Raw genomic sequence first — 19,456 nt, forward strand, 5'->3', positions numbered from 1 at the left:
GAATTCATTAGGTCACCTGAACCAAATCGGGTGTCAACCGTAAGAACGGTGGTTGCATAGCATGGTCGGAGACAGGACCTTGTGCCAGACCGAAAAATCATAGGATGATCTTTACTATCGCTCCTACCAAGGATAGTTCTAGCATCCGACACGTTAAAAGACCATAATCATCTGCATGTCACGGGACATTGCCTTAACAGTTTCTTGTTCATCGCTTTCCTTTACAACCGGACGGTAGTTTACCGAAAGATAATATACGGAACAAGTAAACTGGATGTGTACTTTCCGATACCGGGATAGCAGTGGATTACACGAACCTAAAAGTTTTAGCCAAAATATTGATCCACAAATATATTTTGCAACACCGATGATGGATCAAATCAGAAAACTTGTCTAGGGTAAAATCTAGCTTGAATTTTCAAAAGATCAAATGTTTTCATAAAGATCCAATTTCCTTAAAGGATCTAAATTTTTATAGTCATGTGGGACTGTAAACCGCCTTTCAAATGTGCACTTTGCTTTGGAAACCGAAAGTAAATAGGCTATTTGATTGCAAGTGTCGTTGTCCTAAACCCAAGGCAACTGTGGATGACACACCCACCTTTAACCATATCGTTACTATCATTGTTTATACCGCTCTATCAAAATCACTGATGTACAAAGTGTGAAGAATAAAGAAGTGATTCGCGTGATGTATTATATTATTTCAAGACTGTATTGCTTGAGGACAAGCAACGCTCAAGTGTGGGGATATTGATAAGGCTAAAAAGGAACATATATTTCATAGCAAAATCCCCCAAGAAAGACAAGATTTTAGTTGCAATTGTTCCATTTTCAAGTAATATTCGTTTATTTTAAATAAGTGCGAAGACAAAAGGCGAAAACGACGAATTGAAGACACAAAGGTCCAAAAAGCTCAAAAGTACAAGATACAATCAAAAAGGTTCAAATTATTGATGAGGAACGTCTAAAAATGACAAGAGTACAAGTTACAAAATGCAAAGTACAAAATATAAAATTGTACGCAAGGACGTTCGAAAATCCGGAACCGGGACCAGAGTCAACTCTCAACGCTCGACGCAACGGTGTAAAAATTACGAGTCAACTATGCACAAGAATAAAATATAATATTTAAATAATTCATAATAAGAATAATATTAAATAATAAAAAGTTGTTAATTGAGCATAGTTCAGGGGTCATAAGTGAAAATTCAATTTCTAAATTCGCCTATAAAAGGCTTTGTAATCGTAATGTAAAAACACACCTTTTTCTATCTTTTTCTTATTTATCAATATCAATTATCAATATCTATATTCTATATCTCTATCATAATGTTAACTTAATAAGATATAACAATAATCTTAATTTTAATTTTAAATTATGATAATAATAAGATTTATGATAGAGATCGTTTGAGTGTGTAAGTCGAAATTCTGTCCGTGTAACGCTACGCTATTTTTAATCATTGTAAGTTATGTTCAACCTTTTTACATTAATGTATCGTAACTAAGTTATTATTATGCTTATTTGAGCCGAAGTAATCGTAATGTTGGGCTAAAATATTAAGAAGGGGTTATTGAACTTTGGACCATAATTAAGGTTTGGGCAAAAGACCGACACTTGTGGAAATTGAACTATTGACTATTAATAGATGGGGGGTATTGTCTAATTGAGTGACAACTCATTGGAGTCTGTCGAACCTATCTTCAAATTAATTAACCTAATAATTAATAATGATTATGGTTGTCCTATTTAGTGATGTTCATATGGAATCTGTTATAATCATTTAATTAATCAATTGGGTTGGGTAATTGATTATTCATTCTGATCAAGTGGATGAATTAATATTCATAAACTAATTAAAACAGGGGTGGATTACATACAGTGATAACTGGTGTAATTGTTGACAGAAGTGATAACTGCGTCACAGTTTAAATCCTTAATCAGTTGGAATATTTGACTTCGGGTATAAGGGTAATTTGACGAGGATACTCGCACTTTATTTTTATGACCGATGGACTATTATGGACAAAAACCAGATAGACGTATCAAATAAACCAGGACAAAGGGCAATTAACCCATGGTAATAAATTAAAATCAACACGTCAAACATCATGATTACGGAAGTTTAAATAAGCATAATTCTTTTATTGTATTTCTCATCGTATCTTTATTTACTGTCATTTTATTACTCGCAATTTTATTTACTGTCATTTTATTTATTGTCATTATTTTACGCACTTTAATTATCGTCATTTATCTTTGCGCTTAAAATATAGAATCGACAAACCGGTCATTAAACGGTAAACCCCCCTTTTATAATAATATTACTACTTAAATAATTATATATATTTTGTATAAATATAGTTTTTAAAAATATAGTAAGTATCACCAGCTCCCTGTGGAACGAACCGGACTTACTAAAAACTACACTACTCTACGATTAGGTACACTGCCTATAGTGTTGTAGCAAGGTTTAGGTATATCCCATCTGTAAATTAATAAAACTTGTGTCATATTTTGTAGTATTTCCTAGTAAAAATAATACTATTTCGTACCCTCACGCTACATCATCAACGACGGGTTGTTTTCCCAAACGTAGAATTGTGACCCGTTGCAAAGCTTTAAATTTGAAGCCCAAATGAAGGTCTTGAGTTTGATTTTGCGAACCAAAACCGAACGACACATAAATTTCCAATTGAAAATAAAGTCGTTTCTAGCCAACCACATTGCCCAAAAAGTTGCGGGACCTATTAACTTCCAAAACTTGGACGCTTTAATACCCATCCCGTGGAACCAATCTAAAGAGAAATCTTCTATAGAACCCGGAATTACCCAAACCAACTTCCACCATGAAAAGAGATCCGACCAAACCTTGAACGTCCACTTACAATGCAACAAAAAATGATTGACCGTTTCGACTTCCTCCAAACACCAAACACACAAATTGGAATGAGACGAAGGCAAAATATGTCTCTTAATAAGAACATCATACACGGGTATACTATATCGAATAGCAAGCCAATGGAATAACATAACCTTAGACGGAACATTATTACCCCAAACGACTTTTGACCACGTTGGGGGATTAACCGAATTCGAGTAAGCAAGCATTCTAACCGCATCTGAAACAGAGTAAACCCCATCCGGAGCAGCCGACCACAACAAACTGTCTTCCCTCATTAAGTTCAATTGTACAGGAGCTAATAAAAGGGCCATTTCATTTGCTTTTAATGAATTGAAAAGAGACAGAATGTTTTTTTTAACTATATGCTTTTAATGAATCTATATCTGTTTATATGGGTGCACTTCAATTCCTAGCTTGAAACTTTTTTTTTTTTTTTTTGGTTACTCAGGAACCCCCTACGAACGAATCTTTGACTCCCCCGCAGAGGGTAAACCTGGGGGAACGAGCCCGCTGAGTGCCAGACCCGCTACCGGTGAATTGTCTTTCGACATCCCTCCAGTCATCTCCCTTTTTGAACAAGCCGAGGCGGAACTCAAACTCGAACCCGGGTGGATGCTATCATGGGGATAGCTCGAAAGTAACTATTGTATTTAAACTAAAATCATAATTTAATTTAACAATCTCTTGAATAAAGCTAATACATACATAATGTTTTTTTTAAGGCTAGGATTAAAATCAATGACGAGGGTTTTAACCGCTCACCCGATAATTTTCCACGCACACACGCCATTAGGAGGAAATCTAAACCGTAAACCATGAACCCGATCCATCAATCCAAATGGAAATGACGAGTTTTAATTCCTGAATGAAATCGGGTAAAACCCCCCAACGAGACTACTTTGGAAGCACGATAGACAAGAATCGAATTCATGACATCTACCCGTCCAATACACAAGGTATTGGAGTGAATCACTTGGACACGAAAGCGAGTTCAATACATACATAAAATGTTCTAAGGGATGTAGTCAACAACGGTTATAAAAGTTGTCACTACAAATCTATGTGTATTTGGAACTCTCACCAAGAACGGTTAATTTTATAGCACTTTCAACCATCACTTGCTTCTTTCTTATCACTTACGGTCGTCAGTGTCACCTTAGCACTTTCTTCTTATATTTCTTTCTCTATTCGCATTTGCACGTCAACCTTTCTTGAAATGATCTTCGCGGATGGCGAGTCGGGTGGTTATCTTCCTCAAGTCTATAAAATGACGCTCGTTGTCTTCGGTTACTATATTGTATAAGAGTGTGCGTTTATACATGATTCTTCGGATCTTATTGATATAATATAGTATGTCGAGTTTTTAGTTATTGCCCTACGACATTGAAATACTCTGAATGCTTGTTCAATTTTTTTTTGTGTGTGTGTGTGCGGATTTTTGATATTTTTTATGTTGTTGTGGTCTTTGGTTGAATCGTACTTAAAATGATTTGACGATTTAACCATGTAACACTCCATGTTTAGAAATCAACCATCACACATCTTGTGAGTATGATTTTCTCAATATCCGTACGCGCAAATGAAAGACCTCTGATTTAGGTGCACCATATATATATATATATATATATATATATATATATATATATATATATATATATATATATATATATATATATATATATATATATATATATATATATATATATATATATATATATATATATATATATTATTTTTTTTTGTTTCGTATTTGTACGTTAATGAAATTGCTATACATTCACGATGGGGATCACGACATTCCATAGGTGCTTGATTGGCTTTTTGGTGCCATCAACGCCAGTGATTGCATTCACCATTAGCTTGAGATTGGCGTGTTCTATCGTGATTGTTGGAATTCCTCTAATACCATGTATTTTTATCGTGATGACTATGCCATTTTAAATTTTTACAAAGTACTTAATTGTAAAAAAACACTTGAATGATTTTGTCTTATTTGCAGTAGATTTTGCATTACTCGAGTCAATAGTTTTACTATATTTCCTATACTATATATCAAAACTTGAAAACATCCATTTTTTTTCTTCTAATTTTCTTTCACTTTTCTTTCTTTCCCTTCAAAATTAAACTCCTGAAAAGTGTAAAAGTGTACAACCATAAACAATTTAGACTATTCCTAACTATTACATCATTCTTCTAATTAACACATTATCACATCATTATCACGTCAACTATCACTCACTCATCACATATTACCCTAAACCATCACGCACTTCCTAATACACTATAAATTAATTAATCAAACCATAATACATATCTTAAAGTTGTAACAAATGCAAGACTCGTGGTAAATTATTGCAGTATGTTGGGAATTGTCTTGGACTTTGTGTGCCAATATTGGCTTGATGCTGCCAGCAGTGCCAATTAATTGGCATGACTTTAGCGTGAGGTTGGATGGGCCGTTACGAATGCTCTTAAAGATTTCTTCAAGTAATTTTATAACCAAAACCAAAACAACAAATATTATTACAAAAATACCCGTTTTTTTATTGTTAGATTTTCATAAATCATGAAAATTAAATGAATCATTTTTAGTGATGCTACTTGAAGACCTAAATGATAACGATCATTATTACCATCGAATGCTTTAAAATACAATCAACTTTTAATACCAGTTGACAGTTGTTACCTTACATTGCCGTTTTCTATTTAAAAGCGGTTAAGATAAAGAAGAAAATTCGATTGGCTATCATGGATAACAAATCCTTCATACTACCTTAATGTTTCGTGAGTCACTGTAGGGTTATTTTCGTGTTTATTTGGTTAATCTCATTTGTTTAGCTAGGTTGCTCTCTTTGCAACAACCATGTAATTTTATTTGTTTAGTAGGTCTCGTGTCTTTGTGGTTTCGAGTTGTACTTCCAGTTTGTTCGCTTCGTACTTTTATAAAATTTGTTGTCTTTCAAAAAAAAGATATGAAGCACATTATCATTTGTCAAAATGTATCCATTCATAATAAACTTACAAACACGAATATATACTTTCATGTTAGCATCATTTTGATTCAACTATATTCCAGCATCACGAGCTCAACAAAATTGAAGTTAGAAGTTAGAACCAACCAATAGAAATCAATTCAAACACATGCCCCAAGTTCCATCACAATATATGCCTTTAACAAGTCATGGAGACAAACTAAAGAAGACAATAGATTTTGGCCACCAAATGGGGCAATGGGGTCCATGTCATTTCCACTATAATGCAAAACAAACAAAACATGGACTAACAAGTACTTATTCAAAACTTGAAGGACCAAAAGTGAAACTTATATCGAATTTAAAAGACACACAAGAACGGGCTTTTGCAAATTGCAACGCCACCCTGTATTTTTTTCACACTTTATATCCCATCATTTCCCTCCATATCTTCTCTATACAAAACACACAAAACATTCTTGATTTTTCATAATCTGTTAACCAACAACGAATGTCGTCGTTAACATCGAATCTAGTCACGAGTAACACCGAAAGATCACGTGATTCTTTGAAGCAAATCAAGAAGAAGAAAATGCAAAAACAATCTAGTAACGATAAGTATCAGAACACGCAAAACAGTAACAGCAACAGTAACAGCGACGATATAATGTCGTGGAAATCAGAAACCAGACAAGAGGTATACAGATTAAAACTTATGCAAGCTTTAAGCCAGGTTCGGCTCGGCTCAGAATCTGTCTCGGCTCGGCTTCGTGGACAAGCTGTTCGAGAAGCTGCTGATCGTGTTTTGGCAATGTCGTGTAAAGGACGGAGTCGATGGAGTCGTGCAATTCTTACAAACAAATATAAGAATAAATTTGTGAGGAGGAATTTGAGAAGCCGATTAAAGAAGCCGAGAGTCGATATTATGAAGTTGAAATCGAATAATTTAGATCGAAAAGGACGCGATCTAGGACGGTTAGTTCCTGGTTGCCGGAAAGTTTCATTGCCTGTTGTGTTGGAAGAAGCTAGTGATTATATTGCTGCACTTGAAATGCAAGTTAAGGCCATGGCTGATCTAGCCGAGTTTTTCTCGAGCCGCTTTGATTCTGGCTCCGGAGCTCTGAATGTAAGTCGTCTTAATATTAGCCAGCCACCACCGAGATCTTGATTTTGTGTTTGTCTTTTACTTAGTGATTGTCTGATTGGTATTAATAATAAAATAGTAGTGTAGTAATTGTTTCTAGTTATAAATTTGTTTTTATATATATTCGAGTTATTTCTTAGAATACGATGTATTAATGTAGTCGTGTAGGTTATTCTATTGCTATGACTAAAGTCAACAATAACGCAAGGCGGAACTTGAACCCGGATACAGATGGGGCAGGTGTAAAAATTTAATAAATTTTTCATTGTCAGCACAGGTAAATACAAAAAAAAAAAAAAAAAAAAAAAACCTTATCTTTTAGTAAAAAAAAAAAAAAAAAAAAAATTAGTGTAAAATTTTTTCGTTGTTAAATCCAGACCTTCTATAATCCTTGTATTCATGTAAATTGCGTTTGCATTTTTAGGCTTCTTGTATAGTTTTCGTCTGCCCAAATTGCTACTCTGGTGGGCTGTTGATCCTTTGTACATATCCCTCTTGGTTGTTAATATATATGTTTGCTTGCTTTAAAAAAAAAAAAAAACAATAACGCAAGTATAAAAATTTTAAATTTGGAATCTTTTTCATATTCATTATTTTTATGGTGTTATGAAATAGTATTATAGTAACATGCGTTTTCGGATGGTAAAGAAAGGTTGTAAATGATCATAAGGTATCCTAAATAACTTGGGCTAAAAAAATATCATCCGTTTGCCATTTTATTAAAATTATGATAGGATAAATGGACAACGTCCGAAATTTGCATACTCAAGGACATAAGATAATTTGTGGGCCACTTTTTTTTTTTTTTTTTTTTTTTTTTTTTTTTTGGGGATTATAGCCAAAATGCCCATTCCCAGCAAGTTTCTTGCGCTGGAGCCAAAAAAAAAAAAAAAATTTTGCCAGGTTGCCCTCGCAAGACGCAAGGTGCCTTGCGAGTTGCCCTCGCAAGGCGCAAGCTTGCGTCCTTGCGTCTTGCGAACTTGCGACCTTATCTGATCAGAAATACGATTTTGTGGATAAGATTTCGTCAGATATCCTAGATTTTTACGGATAATATTTTGTCCCTATATATAGATTGACCTTGAGACTTTGAAATCACAGTCTCATAAAAATTTCAAAAGTTTTCAATGCAGAGCTTATACCCACGTTAAGGTACTATTTTAACCATTTTTTCACTAATTTTTGTCATTATGAATTGTGTTAATGATGATAAATTTGTTGTTAATATATGTTGTGGGTTTTTTTTTTTAGTACATTAACAACATACCCATATATATGCCACGAGATTGTTTTAGAATTCGGTTAAAACTCCCAATTTCGCCCGTAAAACCAATGAATCGGAGAATATTGTTAAAAAATGTTCTTAAAAAGATTGACTTCCCACCCAATGCAGCTGTTTCAATGAGATACATTTTTAATAATCAAGTTTTTGATATTACTGATGATGATGAAGACTTTCAAGATGGTCCTATTGATATTTATATTGTCGATAGAGTAATAATGCATCAGCCACAATGAAATCCAGAAACAAAATACTCGACAAACCTGCCACTACTACAACAAAACCAAGAAAAAGAGGTACCAAAAAAACTAAAATCACCAAAACCACCAAAACACCAACCACAACAATTCTTACTACAACATGATACCGAAGAAAACCTCGCAAGTAACAATTTGGAAGTGGAAGAACCTGAATTTCCACTTCCAAACACAGAAGAGTTTGATTTGCATAATTATGGTCTTGAAAACGTATGTAAAATTAAAGAATTAGACCACCCGTTTGAGGTACCTCTTGTCGAAGATAGTAATTCAGATGGAGGAAAAGACGGAGACGCAGAATTCCAATATGAAGAAGAAAAGCAAGATCCGTTCTGGAATATGCCAACTCTTTTGAGTCAGCATGAGGAAGAGCGCGAACAGACGACTGAAATACCAACCACGTATAGGGTGTCAGATTTAATTAAAGTCCGTCAAACTTTCTTGAACAAAGAAGAGTTTATAAACACCCTATTTACAAAATGTCTTGAAGAAAACTTCCAAATAAAGCCTGTAAAGTCAGACAATCTCGATACACCGCTAAATGTGTGTTGCCAAACTGTGAGTGGAAATGTAGTGCTTACAGAATACGATTCACTGAAAACTTTATGGTAAAGAAACTGCATGACGTACACACATGCTCACGCACACTAATTATGGAAAACAATAAACATGCAACCAAAAAGGTGTTGGGTAGTATGCTTGTGGATTCATTCAAATCTGCAAACCGGGAATATAAAGCAAACGATATACGTGCGGATATAGGCATCCGATTCGGTGTCAGCATATCTTACAATCAAGCATGGAGACCCAAATTTCATACATTACAGATGCTTCGTGGGAGTAGTGAAAAGTCGTACCAAATGCTTCCAATTTACCTACATAACATTAAGATTCACAACCCCGGAAGCGTAACGAATTTGATCACAGACAAAGAAAATAGATTTCTGATGTGTTATTATTCCCTTGGCGTAGTTGTAAGTATCACTATTACCATTTAATAAAAAATTTAATGTTTGCGTTCCTTGCGTATCGATTAAAAAATTAAAAACATATTTGTTTTAACATTGTTCATTCCTGCAGATTCAATCATTTGTTCAACATTGTCGCCCGAAAATCATCGTCGATGGAGCGCATTTGAAGGCAGGATATTTGGGTACGAATTTAGTTGCTGTTGCGATGGATGGCAATAATGGAATTTTGCCATTGGCTTATGGAATTGCTGGCGGCGAGACAAACGAGTCTTTGGATTGGTTTTTGGGCAACCTACGAGACCATTTGATGACTTGGGGAATGGGTGATCGTATGTCAGAGCTTACTTTTATTTCGGATCGAGGTTTGTCAATAGCACATGGTGTTTCAACCGTGTTCCCCGAAGCGTTTCACTGTTTCTGCGCTCGTCATTTGTTTGCAAGCATTAAAAGTAAATCCAACAAATTCAAATATTTTGAATGGCATTATTGGAAAATGGTCAAAGCTTATCGTGCGTCGGATTTTGAGGATCATCTTAATGTATTTAGAAGAAGATTGAAAGCGTCTTACAAAATTTTAAGTGATGTCGGGTTCCACAAATGGTCTAGAAGTAGAGCGGAACATGTTAGGTATTCATACATTACTAGCAACAGTGTAGAGTCTGTTAATGCACTATCCGTACATGCTCGAAAACTACCTGTTTTCATACAAGATTGGTATTTCAAACATCGCAACCAATCGGTTAGTCTTACTTCAACTGTTACTCCATATGCTGAACATAAACTAGCTAAGAGGACGAAAAAGTCAAGAAGATGGCAAGCAATTCCATCGACAAACAATCTAGTAGAAGTGCGCGATGGACGAAAAAATGGCCTTGTTAATCTAGCAGATAAAGTTTGTTCATGTGGGCAGTGGCAGGGATCAGGCATACCTTGCGGACATGTTATTGCAGCAGCACGACTGTTTGGAGTAGCTGATGTTACTCAATTTGTATCTCATTGGTTCACGACAATAACTTATATAAGTACGTATATGGAATACATCCTTCCTTTGCCCCATCGGTCTGAATGGTCGGATCCGGGGCCCAACGTCCTACCAATTGTAAACCCTCCCATTAAGCCGAAAAGAGCTCCCGGACGCCCAAAATCAACAAAACGTCATCCGTCAACGGGTGAAGACACTGAAAAAACAGTAAGAACATGTACTCGTTGCAAAGAACCAGGTCATGGTAGGGATACGTGCAAATCTTCAGTTGATCGAACTGGTGAACCAACCACGAAAAGGGTAGTAAAAACATCGGCCTCAACTTCAAAGTCGATAAAGGGTAAGGAGAAACTCATTGACAAAGAAGCGTTTCATGCTTATCAGTCTCAGTTTTATGCAACGTGCAATCTAGCGAGCGATAATTAGTAAACCAATCTCCAAGTTTCTGTTTATTTTCTTTTCCTATTGTATTTTTTTTATGTCATATCGATGGTTGTAATAAATTCTCGAAGTTTATCTATGTTATGTGTGATAATCTATATTTTGGTTTATCTATGCTATCATTAAACCTTGAGTCCAACCATGTACAGATACGCAAGGTCTCAAGATAGACCTTGCGACCTCATTAACACGTACGCAAGGTCGCAAGATAGACCGTGCGACTTCATTAACACATACGCAAGGGAGCAAGATAGACCTTGCGACTTCATTAACACATACGCAAGGTCGCAAGATAGACCTTGCGACCAAATCAACACATACGCAAGGTCGCAAGATAGTCCATATTTCTTTCAAACCCTCTACTCTGCTACTCTTACAGTCTATTCTTTCCAACCTACTAGTAAGTACTTGTATCATATAATTACAACCTTCAAAATAGCAGAATTTCATAAAACAACAAGTTCAACAACACATATACATATCAACAAGGGTACAATCATACAACCTGTGCAGCCTTTTTAGCATCCTTTATCGCATCTTTTTCCTCTGGTGGTGGCGGTAGTGTATCAAAATGTGTACAGAAGAATGTCCTTTCCATTCTGTTCCTATATTCCTGTGCAGCCTTTTTTGGATCTCCAATGTCATCAAGCCCCTCCTGTGCAAACACCAGTCTCTCCATATGGATGCACACCCAAACACCACAGTCACCGGTTTCGCCTGCCTGCACTGGCACATTACGCCCAGTTTCAATCATCAACTCTATACTCTCATTGTTTTGGTAGTAATCTTCAAGCTATGATTCTGGTGTCTTGTTATAGTTGTCAATCGCGTGCAAGTAGACGGGCAAGTTTTCACACAACATTGTGACAACATGTTGTAGCTGTTCACTTGCAAGACCGGGTAAACTGTCGTACACATAAACTTTCATTTCTTCTAACTTTAATGATAGCAGCAAGAAATGTTCTGGTTGTCTAAAGTGTACTGGGATCAAGATCTGAAACAGAAAGAATATTTAGTCAGAAAACCATCCATACGCAAGGACGCAAAAAGAACCTTGCGTCCAAATTACACGAAGACGCAAGGTCGCAATACTTACCTTGCGTCCAAGAACATTACGAGACGCAAGGTCGCAAGACTAACCTTACGTCCAAGTACATTTGCAGACGCAAGGTCGCAATATGTACCTTGCGCCTGTTCCAGTTTACAAAAAACATCACTACCATTTTGCTTACTAATTATAAACAACACCAGATTGATAATTAGAATGTTTACCTGATCACATGAAGACCAAGCTGGATACATTTACCATCCCCAAGAGCAATTATATACGTGTAATTTGGTTCCCTAATTTGGTTCCCGCAAGACGCAAAGACGCAAGCACGCAAGATCCAAAAACTTTGCGTCTTGCGTCTAGTCGCAAGGTGTGATTTGCGTCTTTGCGTATGGTATGCTTAATTTTTTATGTTGCTTCTGTTTGAGTTTTTTTTATTTGTTTAACTTCTGTTAATGTGTATGTCCATCTATAAAATTTTTTGGTACTCAATTAAATTTGAGTTTTTTTTATTTGTTACTGCTTAAGTGTAAGTTTATAAAAGTTATTGACCAAATTACTCCCGTCGTCCTTGAACTTGTACTGAAATTAAAATGACCAATAAAACTGATAGGCTAAAATTAAAATACCATTTCATTAACCAGAATGACATACTACAAACACACAAACTAAGTAGTACAAAAGGCCCTACGACCTAATTTATTACATGATCAACCAAGATTAATTAAATTGGAGCAGCATACATAATCTGAGCATTCAACACCTCTCGATCAGAAGGATACACCAACTTGTCTTCATCAGCAAAGAAGTTGTTCAACAACATGCCATAGGGCAATCCACTCCCACCAGCTGCAGGCAATCCTGCCATCCAATTAGCAACCACATATGCCAGATTAATTGGGATTTGTTCGAGCAAAAACATCAAAATCAAAACTTCAGTTACATATAGCTCCACATCAGCATCATCTCAAAACATGACATTCTTCTTGATGACATTCATCATCTGTTGATACTGGTCCTGAATATCTTCCTCCCTGATAATGACAGGACCACTGTTTGGCATGTAAAAACCAGGTTTACATAGTCCCGAAACAAACCCAGAAGCTGAGAATGAATTTCCTGTAGCTGACCTCCTCGGGGCCTTTTTCACATCCTTGCTAAGACTGAAAAACTTGAAATCTCCATCTGGAATATCCAGAATCTCAGCAAACTCCTCCAACATCCAATCGTAGGAATAACCAAACATGTTCACGTGAACACATTTCAATTTACGTGGATCAAACATATAGTTAGCATAGAATTCCCTAACAAGTCTGGGATAGTACTCATTAACTTGACGACATAGAAAAGCTCCAGCATCTATTCCCCGCCAGTACGCGGAAAAACCACCTTGAGCAACAACGTTAATACCAGGAAGAATGGGACGATCGGCTAATAGTCGTCGTCTTTCAGCAACTTGTTGTGATGACTCTCCTTGTGATGGTCGGTGTGAAGCTCTAGCTCTTCTCTCCATGGATATTAACTGAGATTAACTGTAAATAACAAACTAATTAAAAATAATCATCATACAAAAAAAAAAAAAAATACTATAATTAGTGAAGAAAAATGCTTAAATTAGTACCTTAAAGTGCCTTTAATCAATGAATTGCACAAGGATAGAATTTTTATGAGACTGTGAAATCAAAGTTCCAGGGTCATACTATAAATAGGGTAAAATCTTATCCGACAAAAATCTAAGAAATCTTACTAAATCTTATCTGAAAATCTAACATCTGATTAGATAAGGTCGCAAGTTCGCAAGACGCAAGGACGCAAGCTTGCTGAAAGGACCCGTTCATATACATTATAAACGATTCACAATAGTTGATTACATCGCGAGGTATTTGACCTCTATATGATACATTTTACAAACATTGCATTCGTTTTTAAAAGACAAACTTTCTTTACAACGAAAGTTGACGGCATGCACACCATTTCATAATACATCCAACTATAATTGACATAATAATAATCTTGATGAACTCAATGACTCGAATGCAACGTCTTTCAAAATATGCCATGAATGACTCCAAGTAATATCCTTAAAATGAGCTAATGCACAGAGGAAGATTTCTTTAATACCTGAGAATAAACATGCTTTAAAGTGTCAACCAAAAGGTTGGTGAGTTCATAGGTTTATCATAACAATCATTTCAATATATTAATAGACCACAAGATTTCCGTTTATAAATATATGTACACTCGCAATTGTATAAAAGTATTCTATAAATTGTAGGCACCCGGTAACAAGCCTTAACGTTCATGCTTTACCCTCTGAAGTACACCAGATCAGGTGTGTTTAAAATAACCTCGAAGTACTAAAGCATCCCATAGTCAGGATGGGGTTTGTCAGGCCCAATAGATCTATCTTTAGGATTCGCGCCTACCGTACATAGACAAGTAGTTTAATGTTACCAAGCTAAGGGTATATTTCTGGTTTAAACCCACGTAGAATTAGTTTTAGTACTTGTGCCTATTTCGTAAAACATTTATAAAAAACAGCGCATGTATTCTCAGTCCCAAAAATATATATAAAAGGGAGCAAATGAAACTCACCATACTGTATTTCGTAGTAAAAATACATATAACGTCATTTAACAAGTGCAAGGTTGGCCTCGGATTCACAAACCTATATTAATTATATATATTTATATGTTGGTCAATATTTGTCTAACAATTTTTGGTCAAGTCATAGTGTACCACAATCCTAATGCTCGAGACTAATATGCAAAAGTCAACAAAAGTCAACTTGACCCAAAATGACTTCTAAAATTTATACGTGTTTATTATATAACTTAACTATAGTCGTTTTATATATTTAAATATATTTATTAGATTTTATAATAATAAAATTCATTTATTAATAAAAATTTATATTAACGTTTATATATGATAAAATATACTTTTATATATCTTAAGTAGTAAAATTTATAAAGTTCACTTAATATCGTAAAACTATAGTGGTAAGTATTATTAATGTAATTATATTACGCGTGGTGAAAAATATCTTTGTATCCCCTATTTATTTGATAAAATAATATTGATCATAATAATAATAAGTAAAAGTTGTATTATTTTGTAATAATAATTATTATTATTCTATAAAAAAATAACAATATTTATATTTACTAAAAATGGTATTATGATAAAATGATAATACTAACATAATAGTAATAATGATATTTTATAATAACAATGATATTTCTATTAAAATAATAACGACGATAGTAATAATAATCATTTTAACAATAATACTAAAATTCAGTTGACTATAACTTCTAATCCGTTCATCGAAACCATTCGATATCTAAATGAAAAGTTCTTAATTTTTCGCTAGCTTTCCAATGACATGCATATCATATACCTTATCTTAGTAGCATATGTATCTAATTCAGGATTCAACAAACCTATCTAAGGACAATATCGAATGTACAAGCATGCATAATCCTATATACTCGAGCACTAGTCAGAGATACACTATTGATATATAAAAGTAAAGTTATGAGTGCTCACGTATCAATATTGAGATTCAATATTGTAGGAAAGTACGTAGTCGCAACGGAGATGATAAACACTAGATTGACCTCACGAGCATACCCATGAACCATACCCATCACCTCCATAGCTATAACCCATAATTTCCTTAGCTTCGACTCATTCAAAAAACTATTTTTAAATCACTCGGACATCACTCTGTCGTAATATTTTATGTATACTAATAATATCTTGAAATAATACAGAGCAAATATATATATATATATATATATATATATATATATATATATATATATATATATATATATATATATATATATATATATATATATAAATCGATTGAGAGAGTTTAGAGAAATATATTTTCAAGTTTCTATGAAATAATGAAACCTATTGAATTCTATCTATAATAGATTTTTGAATTATTAAAGTGAATTATTAAAGTGAATTATTAAAGTATGAATTATTAAAGTGAATTATTAAAGTGAATTATTAAAGTTAAAGTAAAGTAAAAGTAAAGTAAAGGTAAAGTTAAAGTATAGTAAAAGTATAAAAACTATGTATGTATAATACGCGTATAAATATATATAATATTAATTTAAATCGTTATATATATTTAATGAAATAAAATATAAATATCGTTATATTTATTATACTGGTTAAGTAATGAGTTGTCAAAAGTGATTCTAGATATTTAGAAAAGTTATATACGTTTTAATAATAAAGTTCTTTTTAAACTGAAAACGTTTTTGTACGTTTGAAAATAGATTAATAGAATATTATGGAAACCAATTCTCCACTAGCTTTTGTCTAACTTTCGTAAATGACACTTTTTATTTTTATTTATAAATAGCTTTACAAATTATTCTGAATATCGTTAAGAGGAATAGATTTTCTCAAATCATAGTGGACCTCTCAACAGAGACTTGTAATCATAATTCAATGTTTCTGATAATCCAATCATTTAATATATTTTTTTTTAATTTCGTCGATAATCATATTGAAACAAATACGTTCATATAAAGCATTATACGTTTAAATACTTTGTTGACATTTTCAATTTATAACATATACACATATACATACATATTCATATATGTTCATTTAATGGTTCGTGAATCATTGGAATTTGGTCGAGGTTTAAATGAATGTATAAACATAGTTAAAATCCTTGAGATTTAACTTAACAAACATTGCTTATCGTGTCAGAATAATATAAAGATAAAGTTTAAATTTAGTCGGAAATTTCCGGGTCGTCACAGTACCTACCCGTTAAAGAAATTTCGTCCCCGAAATTTGATAGAGGTCGTTATGGCTAACAATGAGAATGTTATTATGACGATTATGAAGTTTTATCATGTCTAAGAAGTATGGATAAAATAATTCGATTACTCAAAGCGTATGAGGGAAGTTATCGCAAATGAAGGAAATAAGATTATAATGATTCGTCATATCTTTTGACGTCATCACAATTGATCTCCGAATTTAAAGAAAATCTTTGTAATCTATGTTGGATTTGATGCTTCGGTGATTAAGGAGATTATGATTCTCTTCGAATTAATACGATAATCCATCTTGATTTCTCTGTCGGGTATTTCACTATAAATCCACCTCCTTCGTTTCCTTACAACTCACACCTTCTATTCTTTCTCCCTCAACTCATATTTTAAAGTATTTGTCAATATGCTTCATCCAGTACTGATTCTCGATATACTCCTCACTTTCATATCTGTTGTTCTTCTTTTTCATCTGCCTCCGGAAGAATCTATTTACTTCTACTATACTCTCGATTTTATAGTGTTTTTAGTTCTTCCGTGTCTTTATATTGCTATATGCATCGATATATACGGTTTATAATTTTTGGGTGATTGTTGGGTTTTATATCTTCCCTTATATTTCAAAGCCCCTGCTTTTGTCTTCTATAATCATTGACATCCACAGTTAATGCTCCCTTCTATTTGCTGCGATTTATACTCCAATTTCTATTTTGGAGTTTTGTCCTTTCGTTTCTTCTTCTTGCGATTAAGCAACGTTTGTGATGGTCCAGTATTCGCAGATATGAATTTCAGAATGAACATAGTTAATGTTCTAAGAAGGAAATGGTAATGGCACGATCTTGATTTGTTAATTTACCAGAATTCCCTGAAAAGACCGAATCATCAAGAAAATATATTCTTGATATTTTTAGAGATTAAATAGAATACAAGAGTCGTGTAACATGGAACATGATGACGGCATGGTCTGTGAATCGTCATGTCCCATTAGAAACTCAGCATGACTTACTGTAATATAATCGCGTTGATCAAGTGTCATTATATTATACTAACTCATGCTTCAGTTCCCAACACTACTTCAAAACATTCATAATTTAAACTCGAAAGTTTATAGAATATAGAAACTAATAGTTTCTTATACGATGTAACACTGATAGCGCAAAGAGATAAATGACTTCAGATAAGATTAGTTGTGAAAATATCTTCAGAAATATCGCGGATATTTATAATGAAAGATATGATAATATCTTAGAATTTTTAATATTGATGGATGATGATGAAGATTTTTCTGTAAAGGTTTAGAATAAAGAGTAAGGTATTCGTTAATGACTTTAGCAGGCACTGAATCATTTGGATTCTTTGAAGGCAGATTTAGTCTTTGTGATTTGTCCACAGCCTCCTTCATAGTCTGTTCAATTCGTTTTCCAGTTCCAAACCTTCTCTTTTTCTCAGCTTTACCACCTTACTATTCTTTGTCATCAAACTTTTTAGTGTAAAGATCGTTTACAGTTTTTGATGCTTCGTCAGCATTTTAAGAACTAGTTTGCAGTTCAAAATATTTTTCAGAACTTCACATTCAAAGAATGTAAGTCCAGGAGATAGACGTTTTACGTACACATATAACTGTTGGCGTAGACATGCTGCGAGATTTCAAAATACTGGTTACTGTTTTCCGATGATTCGTATGACAATTCTCGTTACAAGATGCGAATGAGTAAATGATGTGATTTCAATAAATATAATGATTTTTCGAAAAGTCAAAGATAATTGAAGTTGTTGGTAAGTTTATTGCTAAGGTGGCGAGATATGAAAGGTCCCCAGTAACGATGACGAAAGGGCAACGTATCTATCGAGGTTATAATAAGACTAGTCCAACTGAAAAGTCAAAGTTGACTTGCTGGAGCTGTGACAAAACTGTCTACTTTGAAAAGGAATTGAAAAGTCATTTTAGCTAATAAATGCCAAAGGGTCAGACACGGATACGCGTCGAAATATGACTTTGGCTTCGAGAGCTTTTTAGGTACATAAATGTGGGTAATATGTGGTTGGATCATCATCTCGATTGTTCATTGTTTGAAGTGTCTTCGAAAACTTCGGAGAGTTTGAACACAGTTTGTAATCGTTAATATACATATGATGTTACACAGTTTTGAAGTCAAAGTATAGCTTTGAAAGATGTAGGAATCTAAGAGTGATGTCTTCTGTTAAATCATGACTTGGATTTTGATTTGTCAAAATCAGAATGCGTAATCAAATTTGGGTGAGAATGGTTGTTTTGATTACTATACAAGAATGTATATTGTTGTGAGATTTTGGGAGTATAGTTGATGATTTGCTTAATCAGATTCGAAAAATGTAACATATTAATTGTGAATTTATATATCTCTCGGGTATTACCTACCCGTTAAAAAAAAATTTCACAATTAATATTTTGTACAACAGAATTTTATTACAGTCTTTATGAAAATATATATGTGCATATTTTCTTCAGATGTAACATAGATTTAATGAGTTAATATTAAATTAAACTCATTTGATTTACGGTTGAAACTAGAACTGAATAATCCCTAAAGACTTTAGAAATTACATAACTTTTACGGAGTATTTATTCAATAAAATTGAAATTATGAATTAATACT

The 19,456-nt window shown here is 33.8% G+C and overlaps 2 protein-coding genes across 2 annotated transcripts; one reads left to right on the forward strand and one right to left on the reverse strand.

Moving 5' to 3' along the window:
* Nucleotides 1-2,566: 2,566 nt before the first annotated feature.
* On the reverse strand, nt 2,567-3,220 carry LOC139859282 (uncharacterized). Its single transcript, XM_071848079.1, has one exon. It carries the CDS (start codon nt 3,218-3,220, stop codon nt 2,567-2,569), a length of 654 nt encoding a protein of 217 aa, XP_071704180.1.
* A 3,172-nt stretch (nt 3,221-6,392) lies between these two features.
* On the forward strand, nt 6,393-7,049 carry LOC139858853 (transcription factor bHLH148-like). Its single transcript, XM_071847688.1, has one exon. The coding sequence runs from the start codon at nt 6,393-6,395 to the stop codon at nt 7,047-7,049; it is 657 nt and encodes a 218-aa protein (XP_071703789.1).
* Nucleotides 7,050-19,456: the final 12,407 nt, after the last annotated feature.

Source organism: Rutidosis leptorrhynchoides, chromosome 7 (assembly GCF_046630445.1).
Source record: "Rutidosis leptorrhynchoides isolate AG116_Rl617_1_P2 chromosome 7, CSIRO_AGI_Rlap_v1, whole genome shotgun sequence".
Lineage (NCBI taxonomy): Eukaryota > Viridiplantae > Streptophyta > Magnoliopsida > Asterales > Asteraceae > Rutidosis > Rutidosis leptorrhynchoides.

Coding starts and splice junctions, on each gene's coding strand:
- LOC139859282 (XM_071848079.1), bottom strand. CDS start 3,220: ATGGCCCTTTTATTAGCTCCTGTACAATTGAACTTAATGAGGGAAGAC.
- LOC139858853 (XM_071847688.1), top strand. CDS start 6,393: ATGTCGTCGTTAACATCGAATCTAGTCACGAGTAACACCGAAAGATCA.